The sequence below is a fragment of the Sapajus apella genome, unplaced genomic scaffold (assembly GCF_009761245.1).
Source record: "Sapajus apella isolate SASKATOON/1434 unplaced genomic scaffold, GSC_monkey_1.0 scaffold113, whole genome shotgun sequence".
Classification (NCBI taxonomy): Eukaryota; Metazoa; Chordata; class Mammalia; order Primates; family Cebidae; genus Sapajus; species Sapajus apella.
The window spans coordinates 4,049,790-4,065,000 of record NW_022437053.1 but is presented as its reverse complement, the minus strand read 5'-3'; the positions used below and the strand labels follow the sequence as shown (position 1 = coordinate 4,065,000).

General features: G+C 42.7%; 1 protein-coding gene across 3 annotated transcripts in view; it reads left to right on the top strand.

The window, feature by feature from the left end:
- GABRB3 (gamma-aminobutyric acid type A receptor subunit beta3) overlaps nt 1-15,211 on the top strand; it is a 342,036-nt gene that overhangs the window by 306,282 nt on the left and 20,543 nt on the right. For all 3 annotated transcript variants that reach the window (XM_032259965.1, XM_032259967.1, XM_032259966.1), the window contains one exon: nt 12,541-12,693. In XM_032259965.1, coding sequence (XP_032115856.1) covers nt 12,541-12,693 — 153 coding nt within the window. The remainder of the gene's footprint in view (nt 1-12,540; nt 12,694-15,211) is intronic.

The window sequence follows — 15,211 nt, the reverse complement described above, 5'->3', positions numbered from 1 at the left end:
CACCTGATGAAGGTTGCCTTAGTCTGGGTTTCCTTGCCCTCTTTGTACCAACTGCACAATTACTGAGACAGCACCTTCTGCACCTTAGTCTGTTTTTGCAAAGTTACTGAATGTATACTTTGCAATGTGCAGTGCTGACTCAGTAGCTCTGTGCTTACTGAAAGCTGTGCATTGTAATTGATATAATAAATGAAAGTGCTTTGTAAAATGTAAGGCATTACGGAGACCACAGCTCTGGGTCGAAAATGCTAAGTGAAAGCAGAGCCGTCCATGTAGCTTGAACAATGAGTGCATGAAATTGGCCCCAGTCCCATGATGACAACCATGAAGCCAGTGGGTAAGTCGAACACTCCTGACCCGACGTCAACTACTCTGGGAGGCCGTTTTGACCTGCCCTGCCCCACACAGACCCCAGGCTGGGTTACATGGCAGGAGTGCATCTCCACAGGGCAGGACTGGCCACCTCTCAGCTCTGCTCATAGCTCACAACACCTGCTTCTGCAAGGGCGCGCCCCCTGAGGAGAGACCTGCGTCAGTCATGCGTGGTTCATCCCCTCCTCACCCCCATCTTGAGTAATGCCCAATGTGTCCTGGGCGTGTGGCAGTTGTCACTGAGTAAGTAATTGATCCATCAGGGTCACCACCAACGTTCCCTGCTCTCCATCCCTAGGAGCCAAAGTACATGATAAGTAGATGTAAAAACCTGAGTTTTTAAGACATCAGTCAGGTCCTTTCTTTAATGCAGTGCAGCTTTATCCTCTGCCTCAAGAGGCCTTGCTGATGTCCCTGCATTCTCTAGAGAAGACACACTCAGATGTTTACTTCAGAGAGGAATGAGAGCCAGCAAGAACGTGGGCTTATCATTAAGGAATAGTGTCCACAACCGAGAACATTCAGTGCCCTGTGAGGCATTGGAAAAACTGACGTCTGTCTCCTAAAACTGAGGTGCAAAGTGTTCCGTGCTCTGAGTGTACTCGCTGTGGATGATCCTGCCCGTGCAGCCTTGCCTAGAAAGATGCAGGATGGCCGTGAGGGTGCTGCCATGAGGATTTCTTACTGCATTTTCATGCAGCCCCGTTAGAAAGCCAGGTGAGGTGTTTGTAGAGGGTCTGCTGCCTCCAAGGGGGACCACAGCCACTTAGAATGACTTCCTGAATCCACTGACTTGAAAGCACTCAAAACCACCATTCTCCAGGTGCAATCTCCGTCTTTCTTTTCAGTCTGTAAATGTTAGAACATATCCTAAGCATGTCTGGAGAAAATAGACACTACAGGTATGTGGCAGAATACTTAACTATTCATAGCCCCACGGGACCATCAGAATGCAGCATTGCGTCTTCCTGCCAGCATGTACCGAGCCCTGCATTTACTGGGTGCAGCGCAGGAGCTCCGCATCTGTCAGCTGCAAAACCTCCCAACTTTCAAAAGCTTGCACTTTAAAATTATTCTAATTCACCTATGCATGAAGAAATGGCGTAAGTTGCAGTGTTCTAAAAATACCTTAATATTAAGTATTATCCTAATTTATTTTTCTTTCTACAAGTATTCTGAATTAATAAGAATGTGACTGGTAAACAGGATTTTCTAGCCTGAAAGAGTATTCCCAAAAAAAGGGATTAGAGGCTGGGCATAGTGGCTCACACCTATAATCCCAGTGCTTTGGGATGCCAAGGCAGGAGGGTCACTTGAGGCCAGGAGTTCCTGATCAGCCTGTGAAACACAGTGAGACCTCCTCTCTATAAAAAATGAAAGATTGAGTCAGGCCCTGGTGGCAGCGTCTGTGGTTCTAGCTATTCAGAGGCTGAAGTGGGAGGATCGCTTGATCCCAGGACTTTGAGGCTGTAAGTGAGCTGTGATTGTTCCACTGCACTCCAGCCTGCAAGATGCTGTCTCCTCCGAAAAAGCACGGGGAGCTAGGAAAGAACAAACACTCTAGAAGTTTATTGGGACCAGACTATGATGTCACTAGGCGAAAGGAATTTTTCAGCTCCCCTGTAATCTTCTGGGACCTCATCCGCTGACCTATAGGTCATTACGAGGGGCATGACTATAATCTGTTTTTCTACCCCCTGCAGGTGACTTTGTGATTTTTCTCTTTGTCCTTGGTTTTCATGGGCATTATTATGATGTATCAAGTTGGAGCGCCCTCTGTGATTATTCTTGGAGTTTTGTGTTTGTTTTGTTTTTTGAGATAAAGTCTCACTCCATCACCCAGGCTGGAGTGCAGTGGCTTCAGTCTCCACTATTGCAACTTCCACCTCCTGGGTTCAAACAATGCTCCTGCCTCAGCCTCCCGAGTAGCTGGAATTGCAAGGGTGTGCCACCATGCCTGGCTAAATTTTGTATTTTTAGTAGAGACAGGGTTTCACTCTGTTGGCCAGGCTGATCTTGAACTCCTGACCTCAAGTGATCTGCCCATCTCAGCTTCCCAAAGAGCTGGGATTACAGCTGTGAGCCACTACGCCCGGCCCCTCTTGGAGTTTATGGACCTTCTTGAGCCTCTGGTTTGATGTCTGTCTGCGGGTTTGGAGCATCGCTGGCCGTCATCTCTTCAAGGGCTGCTTCTGCCCCATTCTCTCTTCTTCTAGAATCCCAATGACACACATATCCAGCATTCTATCCTGCCTAACTTGCACGTTCCTTTCTGTATGTTGCATTTCATTTTCTTATGTTTCATGCTGGAACTGCTCTTTTGCTGTATGTTTTAGAGAGGATCTACGCTTCTAGTAGACAGCTGGAGGCATTAGCAATCTAGGATAAGCTTCATCTACTTTCTGGGATATGAGTAATTCTGAGTTCAGGCTCAGTCTTTGAGCACGCGTGAGTCTGCCTGGTTTATCTTTACATCTTGAGCAAAACTCTTTGTGTAGGTATAACCAACCGAAGCTGTAGGAGGCTTAATGTGGCCCCGTTCATGGCCTCTGTGTCCAGCATCTGCCCCCTAGTCCTCTGAGTCTTGGATGTCATAATTCGCTTCTCTTCATTCTCTTAAAACTACAGGTATCAGAAACATGGGGCTCCCTTCTCTGTTTTCTTTCTCTCCCACATCTTGATACAGAGTTTTACTGGCTTGTTCTCTCTCCTTTTAAATCTCTCCAAGCGGATTTATTTCAATTCTGTACAGTTTTTTCAGTCATTTTCAGTATATCCTACATTACCTGAACACCATGGCTTATTTTTCACCCCTCTTCATTTCTTTCAGAAAAGTCTCCAGTTGTTTCAATATGTAATTCTTCTTTAGTTTGGACTACTAATACATGAAAGTGAAAAAGAAGAAAATTTAGGAAGCTATTTTTAGAATTAATTTCAGGAAACATAAGCCATTCAACTCTGTTTTCTGGTAATGTTATAAAGAGGAAACATTTATCTAGAATACTCTGTTGTTGAAGAAAGCAATGTAAAGCTCAGTCAGGGTATTCGAGCCTTTGGCTGTAACAGTTACAAGCTGTGAAAACGTGAGCGAAGCCCTTGCCTAACAGACAGATAAGGGATCAGGTTAAAAGAAATACTGAATTAAATTTATTTCAACAAACATATTCAGCCAAAAATCAAAGATCTCCTCAAATATCACTGTGAACATACAGATGAACAGATTAAAATTCAGCTTTTGTATTGGCCTTGAAAATGTGTCCTGCTCACCAGCAAAATTTGGGATGTACGGGTTTTGCCAAACCAAAAATTTACTCCTAACCGAAAGTCGTCTTTGAATGGAAAGATTGAGGTTTTTGCAAGATATGTGGAGAACAGATGGTTTAATATGATTCTTTAATTTTGTGATGTTTATCTTTCTCTTCCTTTTTTCTGTGGTATATTTGGGCAGTGATATATTCTGACTTTATTTCAAAATACTTTGGCTAAGATCGGAAGAAAAAGAAGGATGAAAAATGAATAATGATGAGACATTTCAGCTAAGATATGTGGATTCTCTTTGCAAAAATTAATTTTCAAAATATTGCGTTATTTTCTTATTAATGATCATGAGAGGTTATAAATTTTTTTAAAAGTCCACCTGTCACACTGTTAATGTTTGTATTCAGGTTTATCTGTAAGAGTCTAATTGTGAACTCCAAGCTTTCTGGGATCCAATTATTGCCCATTCAGTTTATAAATACCATCTACTAGAGGTATAGGAAAGATATATGAGGCCAGGCGCGGTGACTCACGCCTGTAATCCCAGCACTTTGGGAAGCCAAGGCGAGCGGATCACAAGGTCAAGAGATCGAGACCATCCTGGCCAATGTGGTGAAACCCCGTCTCTACTAAAAACACAAAAAATTAGCTGGCATGGTGGCATGCGCCTGTAGTCCCAGCTACCCCGGGTGGCTGAGGCAGGAGAATTGCTTGAATCCGGGAGGCGGAGGTTGCAGTAAGCTGAGATCGTGCCACTGCACTCCAGCCTGGTGCCTGGCGACAGAGCAAGACTCTGTCTCAAAAAAAAAAAAAAAAAAAAAAAAGATATATGAAACATTAAAAGGAAAAATTTCCATCTGTCTTTTATTTATAGTTTAATTTGACCTTAAATTCCAGAGACAAATTTCTATTTCTTTCCTCCCCATTTACTTTGGTTACAAGGACTCTTAGAGGCAATTCACCTGTGCTTCCTGGCCAGGTCCAGTCCCTAATCTCTTAGTCCAAAATGCTGGACCAGAGCATGCTCACTACCAGGGCCAAAGCAGAGCTTAACTGTATTCTCTTTTTGCTGTGACATTAGTTTTTATAAGGGGTCCCGACATATGAAACCTGTCTCACCACAGAAGACAGATTGCTTCAGAAATTCATTGCCTTAAATCTTTTTTGCAAAAAGAGTTCTTAACTACCTTCATCTTTTTAAATTGCCTTTAAGACCTCCAGCAGAATTTTAAAACTGTGCTCAGTGGAGAAAGCCCTGATTACAGAATCATAAACAGAGAAGGCACCAAAGCAGGGGAAAAAGAAAAGAAAGAAGGAACTTGTATTTTGGGTCAGATAGTGTGTTTTAGAGTTGATGTGAATTTAATTGCCAGTAAAAATACATGTAGCAAACAGTTTTTTCCTTATAATGGATCTATTGAGAAGCAATTCACATACCATACAATTCACCCATTTAAAGGATACATTCAGTGGTGTTTAGTATATTTGTTGAGTTGTGCAACCATGACCAAATCGATTTTAGAAATTTTTTATCACCCCAAAAAGAAGCCCTGTGTTCACTAGCAGTCTCTTCCCATTTCTCCCAACCCTAGACAGCCACTCACCGACTTTACATTTCTGTCGACTCGTCTCTTCAGTGCATTTCATATCAGTGGACTCATCCGTGTGGTCTTTGGTGACTGCTCTTTCACTTAGCCTGATGTTTTCCAGGTTCATCCACGTTGTGGCATAAATCAGTGCTTCATTCCTTTTTATTGCCAAATAAATATACTGCATTTTGTTTACCTGTTCATCAGCTGATGAGCATTTGGCTTGGGGTATTAGATGTAATGCTGTTAGGAACATTACGATGTAAGTTTTAGTGTAGATGTATGTTTTCATTTCTTTTAGGAAGTTAATTCATATACTTAGGAGTGGAATGGCTGGGCAACATCCCCTTGAGAAACTATCAGACTATTTCCTAAAGTGGTGGCTTGATAATATTCCTACCAGAAGTCTAGGAGGGTTCCAATTTCTCCATATTCTCACCAACACTAGTTATTTTCTGTCTTTTTGACTGTAGCCATCCTAGAGGGTAGGGTGTGGTGTCTCACTATTGTTTTGACATGCGTTTCCCTAATGACTAATGATGTTGAGTATCTTTTCATATGCTTTTTGACTGTTTGTCTATGTTTGGAAAAAATATCTTTTCAAAGGCTTTTCCCAATTAAACAAATTCAGTTATTTGTGTTTTTTGTAAGCATTCGTTTCTTTGAGACGGGGTCTTATCTCGGTTCACTGCAGCCTCAGCCTCCTGGGCTCAAGCGAGCCTCTCACCTCAGCTTCCTAAGTACCGGGGACTATAGGCGTGTGCCACCATGCCCAGCTAATTTTTGTTTTTCTTTTTTTTTGTAAAGATGGAGTCTCCCTATGTTGCCCAGGCTGGTCTTGAACTCCAAGGCGCAAGCAATCCTCATGCCCCAGCCTCCCAAAGTGCTGAGATTGTAGGCATGAGCCATCACACCCAGCCACAGTCTTTATAAGCTCTTTATCAAATATATGATTTGCAAATATTTTCTCACATTCTGTAGGTTATCTTGATGGTATGCTTTGGAGCATAACTGTTTTTAATTTTTAGGAAGTCTAATTTTTTGCCACTTACGGTATTCGTGCCTTCATTTTACACACAAGGAAAGAGAGGATAGTAACCTTCTCAGAAAGGAATATCCCAAATAAACGGTGAGGCTGGATTGTTCTAACAAACATCCCTGTTCTCTGCTGCACTGTTATGTGGTTCAACGCTGGTTTTTCTGTAGAGGATCAGAGAGAACTCACTGCCTGGTTGAGACAATATTTGAAACAAATTTTTTAAAAACCCAATCTCATGTTTCTTCTCTCTCTTTTCTATTTCATGTATTTCCTTTTCTTAATGGATTTTTTCAACATATAATAAGGTGACTAGTAATGGGAGTAAGAATTAGGAACACTATTTTTAATTTTAGGCTGCATTGCAGAGTAAAAGCCAGATAATAAATGAGTCAAATAGCAGGATAAGGGTCCAGAACAGCTCTGAGTGAGAGCTCACAAAGCTTCCCAGGCTGCAGCGGGAGGGCCCCACCATGGCTGCCTTGATGGAAAGAGGAGCGTGTGCCTGAGTGAGCTCTGCTGCAGTTGCTACAGTATCAGCGTCTATCAGTTCACAGATGCATCTGAGTGGCTCTTAGCACTCTGCAAAGCCGGCATGACCCTCTGTGTCCACATTTTTAATGAATTCTTCAAAAATATTAATGCGTAGAGAATGATATAAATTCAGGCTGGATTAGACATCCAGAGCCCTGTTTTTGGCATCGTGGTACCTGCATCTGGGCAGAAAGGGCTGGGATCAGCATCTTCACTAGGCAGTCTTGCCAAGGAACCCCTGCGCTGGAGCAGTGCACTTGTGCTCAGAGACTGTGCCTCTGTCTGTTGGCTCAGCATCTGCCTGGGGACCTGAGCACATCTGCACTGGCACACAGACGTTAGGGCTTCAGTGCATTTCAGTTGTAAATTCGAGCTTCGGTTTCATTTTGAAGGGGTTGTCTTAGTGCAGCTGACTCATTACTTCTCAACTTTAAATTTTTAGCCCCTAGCTGTGATCACTAGGGAGTTTTCCCCATAGATACAGCATATTTCATGGCATTCCATCCTGCCAGTGTAAGGACCTTGTCTACCGGAGCTATGAAAACACTTTTATGTACTCTTTAAGATGCACATCAAATGGGAAGAGCCTTTGCCTAGCAGAATGGATCTACTACATCAGATGATTCTCCGGTGGACTGACATTCTGAGGTCTCTGTCTCATGGCATCTTTTTTTTAAATTCTACCTTAAGTCCTGGGGTAAATGCAGATCTTGCAGGATTGTTGCGTAGGTACACACATGCCATGGTGGTTTGCTCTCTCCATCCCCCCATCACCTATATCAGCCATTTCTCCCAGTGTTATCCCTCCCCAACCTCCCCGCCTCCCGCTGTCCCTCCCCTGGCCCCCCGCACCCCAACATACCCCTGTATGTGATTTTCCCCTCCCGGTGTATATGTGTTCTCATTGTTTAACACCTGCCTATGAGTGAGAACACGCAGTGTTTGGTTTTCTGTTCTTGTGTCAGTTTGCTGAGAATAATGGTTTCCAGCTTCATCCATGTCCCTACAAAGGACACAAACTCGTCCTTTTTATGGCTGCATAGTATTCCGTGGTGCATATGTGCCACGTTTTCTTTGTCCAGCGTATCATTGATGGGCATTTGGGTTGGCTCCAGGTCTTTGCTATTTTAAACTGTGCCACTATGAACATACGTGTGCATGTGTCTTTATAACAGAATGATTTATAATCCTTTGGATATATACCCAGTAATGGGATTGCTGGGTCAAATGGTATTTCTATATCTAGGTCCTTGAGGAAGCACCACACTGTCTTCCACAATGGTTGAACTAGTTTACACTCCCACCAGCAGTGTAAAAGTGATCCTGTTTCTCCACATCCTCTCCAGCATCTGTTGTCTCACGGCATCTTGAACAGCTCTGCTGGGTCTGTTACCTTGAAAGCTCTCCTTCCTCTTTGCCTGAAGGAATCCTATTCAGCCATGGGTGTCTCATACACCAGAGATGCATACATACATCATTGGTGACACCAGAGCTTTCATGCATCGTGAAACCTCTCCTAAATCACCAAGTCGTGTGCCCTAGCGTATCCTTATGCTTCCAGGATAGTGCATGCCACAGCTTTGTGGAGGCCAGTTCTGAGTGAGTGTCTGACATGGGTTAGGACTATGAATAGTTGGGAGGGCGGACTGTGCTTTTATTCACCTTCATTGTTTGCTCCACTCACCGTCTCCACCTCAGAGACTGGATGTATGGGGCATACACTGAATGCCTAAACATTGTGCTGATTGGAAATGGCATTTTACTTTTAACAAGTAGAATGTATTTACTAAACAAATACAAAAGAAAATGGTATAATTTCTTAATTCCGAATTCCATGTCAATGAGTACCTTGGCGAACTTCCAGAGAGTAAGTGTTCAGTTTCGAACTCTCATCCTCAGCGTCCCTAGTTATCTTCCAAGTGTTTGACTGTACAGTCATGGCATTGCATGGGAGTTTCCCTGAAGATGTTCTTTGGAAAATGTTTAACAAAGTTGAATTGGCAAACGGAAATTTGGAGGATATGGTAAATGGCATTATCGTTCAGAAATGTTTTCCGCTCTTCTTTGGGAGAGGATTAAATGTTCCTGTTCTCCTGACATAAAAGTTGGTGATGAGACTTGCTCTGAAATATGATGGGAAATACGTGTAGGTCTTCTACCACAGAGGCCAACAGTGTTGCAGAAGGCAGGAGCTAAGTAGATACGTTTTTTTTTTTTTTTTTTTTTTGAGACGGAGTTTCACTCATGTTACCCAAGCTGGAGTGCAATGGCGCGATCTCGGCTTACCGCAACCTCCGCCTCCTAGGTTCAGGCAATTCTCCTGCCTCAGCCTCCTGAGTCGCTGGGATTACAGGCACACGCCACCATGCCCAGCTAATGTTTTGTATTTTTAGTAGAGACGGGGTTTCACCATGTTGACCAGGATGGTCGCGATCTCTTGACCTCGTGATCCACCCGCCTCGGCCTCCCACAGTGCTGGGATTACAGGCTTGAGCCACCGAGCCCGGCCAGTAGATACGTTTTTTATCGGAAAAAAATTTGTGACAAACTACTGGATTTGGGGGCTGTTTGGTACTGTACCATAAGCCAACCTGTCCTGACTGCTACAGAGACTGTTCCTTATATGGAAGATTATTGAAAGCTTTACCTGAAGCAAGGAGAAGCAAATAAGGGCTAAGAAAGGTCTGAGGTTGCCATGAAATTGTGAATTAAGAGCCAGTATTGAAGTTACTTTAGTAAATAATATGAATAATGAGTAAAAAACATTCAACAGGGTGATCACTTACGTTTGGAAGGAGGAAAAGGAAAGGATTCATGGAAGATGGGGCTTTGACCAAGACCTTGAAGTTTGGATAAGGAAAGACACGTCTTCAAAACCGGGATGTGAGTCAGCAGAGGCAGGAAACAGAGATGAATATTTTGAGACAGTGAGAACCTCTTTGACTAAAAAAAAGTGTTATGCTTAATGCAGAAACATGGTGGAAAATAAAACTGATGTTAATTTGGGAAAAGAAGGAGAAATCAAAATTCCTGGATGGGTGTTTTTATGTTTGTGGGAAGCAACGAGCCGTAGAAGGTTTTGATTGTGTCAGGACAGTGAGTGTCAATGCGCAAGCCACGCGAGGCCCAGAGCCGGGAGGCCCAGGCCCGGGAGGAGCGTCTGGCCCCCCTGCTGGTGCATCAGGGCCCTGAGCCACATTTACAAGAAACGGTGTCTAAAAGCAACACAACTGTATGAAATGTGTGTGAAGGGAAGCCTCATTCTACAGATGGTGTTGGAGAAACCCGTTCGCATTTCACCTCACGTCAAATGCTGAAGTGATGGCCAACCCTCAAAATAGGTTTGCAGATAGATCTGTATTGTGAACTCACCTAAATCTAAACACAAGTTTTAACAATGACAAGGGAAAAAAATGAAATAAAGATGTAATTACATACAAAATGTTAGGCATCTGTGTGTCCCCCACTCAAAGCCATTATCAGGTTTGCAACAGACAACTGGGAAAATGCTTGCAGAGAATACAGGCAAGGATGAGCATATAAAGTGTTTCAATGAAAAGGTAAAAACCAACAGAGGAAAGAGAAATGAGAAAAATAAATGAGTAATCGGATAATTTATAAGATTAAATACAGAGAACAAACATACATTTAAGAAATATTCAATTTTAAAAAAGTAATTGAAAGGACAAGTTTTTCCCAAGGGATTTATCTGAAACTATTTATGAGATAACTTATAACATTGCCATATTTACAAGATGAGATGATAGTGGCAGTGGCGTACATTGGTGCGATTCCTTTCCAAAGTAATTTGACAATATTTATCGAAAGCTTTAAACCTTTTTCTACTAATCCTCCTTTGGCATATTCATCCTAAAGAAATAAGTCTAAATATAGAAAAACAGCTCTGCACAAAGATATCCTTATGCATACTATTTATAGTTTTGTAAAAATTAAAAACACCTACATCTACAGCATTCAGGAAATTGTATTTAGAGAGTCTTCGTGTCTGTATTTCATGGAGCATTAGGAAGAATTGAAAATTGTGTTTACAAATAATTTGTAACAACTCTGAAAGCGTATACGCTGTGATGCCATGGGATGTATGCATTTGATCAGAGCGGTGTAAGAGAAACTCTATGCAGACACACACAAAGACTGGAGGGAATTTCTGAGACTGTCAGCCTTGAAGTTCTGGGTTTGTTTGGTGATTTATTTTCTCTTGTATATCATCCTGGCTGCAAACGTGGTTCATGCTAAGTTCGGAGGCCCGGAGATAAAATCATTCATCTCCTGCATAATGGTAGTGGTCATACGAGTGAACCAGACTGCCCAAGAGAAGAATCTAGGGACAGTCACAGAAAGGGACGGGAATGAAGCCTGAAGAGTGCATATATTTAGGGGCAGGAGGAGAACAGGAGGCCGCCAGGCTTGGCGTAGGAGATCAGGAAAGATGAGGCCTCTTGGAGCTTAGGGTGTGGGCAGCTTCAGAAAGAAGGCACCTGCCTCTGCCCGTGTTGGGAGCAGTCAGAGGAGCCGATTAGAGAGGGTCCTTGGATTCTCACTGGCTGGCCCTCAAGCAGCTCCCATCAGAATCCAGAAAACAAGGAGCAGGAGGATTGGAACCAAGAAAGTGGCCTGTAGAAATGGACACGGGGAAACAAAAGCCACACTTGCCTCGCTCTAAGAAAAACAAAATAGGCCGGGTGCGGTGGCTCACACCTGTAATCCTAGCACTTCGGGAGGCGGAGGTGGGCGGATCACAAGGTGAGGAGTTCAAGAGCAGTCTGGCCAATATGGTGAAACCCCATCTCTACTAAATATAGCAAAAAATTAAAAAAAAAATTAGGCATGGTGGTGGGCACCTGTAGTCCCAGCTACTCAGGAGGCTGAGGCAGGCGAATTGCTTGAACCCAGGAGGCAGAGGTTTCCGTGAGCCAAGATCACACCACTGCACTCCATCCTGGGCAACAAAGTGAGACTTTGTCTCAAAAATAAATAAAAAATAAAAGACAGAAAGGGCAAATATAGAGCTGAATGTGGCATGATAAATGGCGCGTTTCCTTACTCTGTCATGGTGTGGGTGGTGGGATTCCAAAGTGTGTTAAGTGAAATGTTCAAGTCCAAGAATTAACACTGGGGCTCTTGGGCAGGAATGCAGACAGGTGCTCCTTCAAGACTCTCCTTGATGCCTCTTCTGCGGCCAAAGCAGAAGCCCTCAGTTGCTCTGCTGCTTTCTCCAGGACTGGACTTGTTCCTTGCCTCTCTCCTTCTTAGGGTGGCCCCAAGCTGGCCCAGTTACTCTCAGGGCAGTGCCTCCAACACTGTGTTCAGGGCTGAACTCCAGGTGGGCTGGAAGGACAACTTGTCAAAGCCTTTTTTTTGCCCAGGAAAGCCTTGAGCCACATGTCCTCTGTCTACAAGGAAAAAGGGATAGTCATTCATTCAAGAATAAACCAGGTTATTTGGTATTATTCTGGATTCTTAGCTAAAAACTTCTAAGTTTTTCCAAGGATAGTTCTCAACAGAGCATTTAGCTTTAGAAGAGCATCCTCATCACTATCTTATGAATAGAACAAAAAGCACTCCGCTCCTAATTCTTCTATAAATACCGTTAGCAGACAGAGGAAAACTGCTGGTGGACCACGCCTTCATTCACGGACTTTTCCAATGCCTGCTGTTGACCCGTGACGTGAAGCAGACTCTCTTCTCTGCCGGCCTCTTCCCCCGTCACATCCTTGTCTGTTTCCACAGGTGCCTATCCTCGACTGTCACTGAGCTTTCGGTTGAAGAGGAACATCGGATACTTCATTCTCCAGACTTACATGCCCTCTATACTGATAACAATTCTGTCCTGGGTGTCCTTCTGGATCAATTATGATGCATCTGCTGCTAGAGTTGCCCTCGGTATGTACAATTTTTAAGCAATATTTAAATGTAAAGTAATCGTATCATTACAGTATTAAAAGAGTTCAAAGGCTGCAGTTCAACTACCATTTTTTGACATCGTGACGCAAGCATTGCCCATATAGTTACTTTTCATCTTGAAACACTAATTTCACGCACGATTCCCTTGATGTGTTAATTTAATTATAAGGCTCAAATGTGAATTTTCATGCCCATGAAAGGGAAAATATGCTTGCAGAATATTTGCATGATAAAACTATTTTTGACACTAATTTTAAGGCAAGGATTACCATCTCCTGTTCAAAATTATTCCATGGCCCAGAAGAAGACTTGATTAATTGTACCGCCTTCTTTTTTAAGTCAGAAAAGTTGTCAAATACTACAGCCGAGAATTGGAATTACACAATTTAATGAGCATTAAAATATGGAATTCAATTCTAAATGATTCCCATAGGCTCCAGTGATCTTTTCTAACCATTGGTTATTTGACAGCTGGATTATTAGCTGATGTACAATATGTATTATAGGTTCCAATATTATTTTTAGCATTTTGATTATTCAGGGAAGGCTTACATTTTCAGAAACATTATTCTCTACTCAGCCGATTAGTATGAAACTACATGGACAAAATAATTATTTAAATACATTTATGTAAATACAGAGCTCATGGGCAATCTGCAGTCTTTCCCTTTGGGTAGGGTTGAATTTAATTCCTGAAATTGAAAGTATCAATAGTGCTTATAAAAATTGATGGAAGATAATTATCAACACATTCTCTGGCAAAGTACCTTACAAAAAAAAGGTAAGAATTCAGGGTTGCAGTTATCCCTTCTTTGCTTTTTCCTTTTTCTTCTTTTTTGAGACGGGGTCTCACTCTGTCGCCCAGGCCGGAGTGCAGTGGCACAGTGATGATTATGGCTCACTGCAGCCCCAACCTCCTGAACTCAGGTGATTCTCTCGTCTCTACCTCCTGAGTAGCGGGGACAGCAGGCACACACCACCACACCTGGCTAATTTTTTAGTTTTTTGTAGAGATGGGGTTTTGCCATGTTTCACAGATTGGTCTTGAACTCCTGGCCTCCAGTGATCTGCCTGCCTCAGCCTCCCAGATTGTTAGGATTATAGGCATGAACCACCACACCTGGCCCTTTTTCTGTTGACCAACTTTTCCCAGGACTTCAAGTTAATTAACATGCTTTCTTTTCTTTTCTTTTTGAGGCGGAGTTTTGCTCTTGTTGCCCAGGCTGGAGTGCAATGGCACAATCTTGGCTCACTGCAACCTCTGCCTCCCGGGTTCAAGCGATTCTCCTGCCTCAGCCTCCCCAGTAGCTGGAATTACAGACATGCACCACCATGCCCGGCTAATTTTGTTTGTATTTTTAATAGAGATGGTGTTTCTCCATGTTGGTCAGGCTGGTCTCGAACTCCTGACCTCAGGTGATCCGCTCACCTTGGCCTCCCAAAGTGCTGGGATTATAGGCATGAGTCACCGCGTCTGGCTAACATGTTTTCTTTTCTAATAAAATGTAAGTACATGTGTGTATATGGATGGCAAATATGTGACTTGCATAGTTGTGATCGAGATTAGATTTTTTCCCCAGGAAATAACATAACTATGACTTGAGAAAATGAGGTAGTTATTCCTAAGGGGGCTAAGTGAATAAAAAACCACAATGCAAAAAGTAAAGCTTCAAAAAACCAAAAGTGCTGTTTTAATTGTTATGTATTTCTAACAGGTATCATAAGCACAATTCCCTAAAAAAAATTCCAGGATTTTTCTACAGCCTGCAAATCTTCCCCAGTAATGTCAGTCTTTATGCAGATTTTGCTTTAAATATATATATATTTAGATTGTTCTTTGTTTATATATATATATATATATATATATATATATATATGTCTAGATTGCTCTTTGTTAAACTCTTCTCTTTTCACTTGGAAAATTCAGAGATACAGTACATTTGCAGGGGCAAATCTAAATTATGCAGAGCTGTTAGCTTAGACAATTTCAAGAGCCCTATTTGAAGAAAAATAATATAAAATATACAAACACAAAGTTGCTGGGACCCTTCCCAAGCCTAGAAGAGACCTATGAAAGTGGAGACCTGAAGCTGACATTTCATGGCTTCACCGTGAATGTGCTGCAGAGACTCTGCCATCACTGTGATACTTAGATAAATATGAGTACCGAGGAACCATGATTCTCTGACATCACAGGGGTGGGGTGCACTGAAAATGTGCATATCTGAATTCTTAGCCATTGCAGATCCTGTCCCCCCAATTGTAAAGCATTGTCTTCTACAGTGTTAAACCGTTAATCCCCCCAAAGTGAGGTACATTCAACCCGGTCTCGTGAAGATCTATGAAAGTAGATTCTGCTGTTTCTTCATGACAAAGTGTTATTCTTATAACAAACCGTGCGTCTGTGGCCTGGCTGGGATGAAGGCACAGTCTGGCTGGGGTTGCTGAGGCTTAACGTTGGAGGATTGACACTTGTGCTATGGGAGGCAGGCGTGAG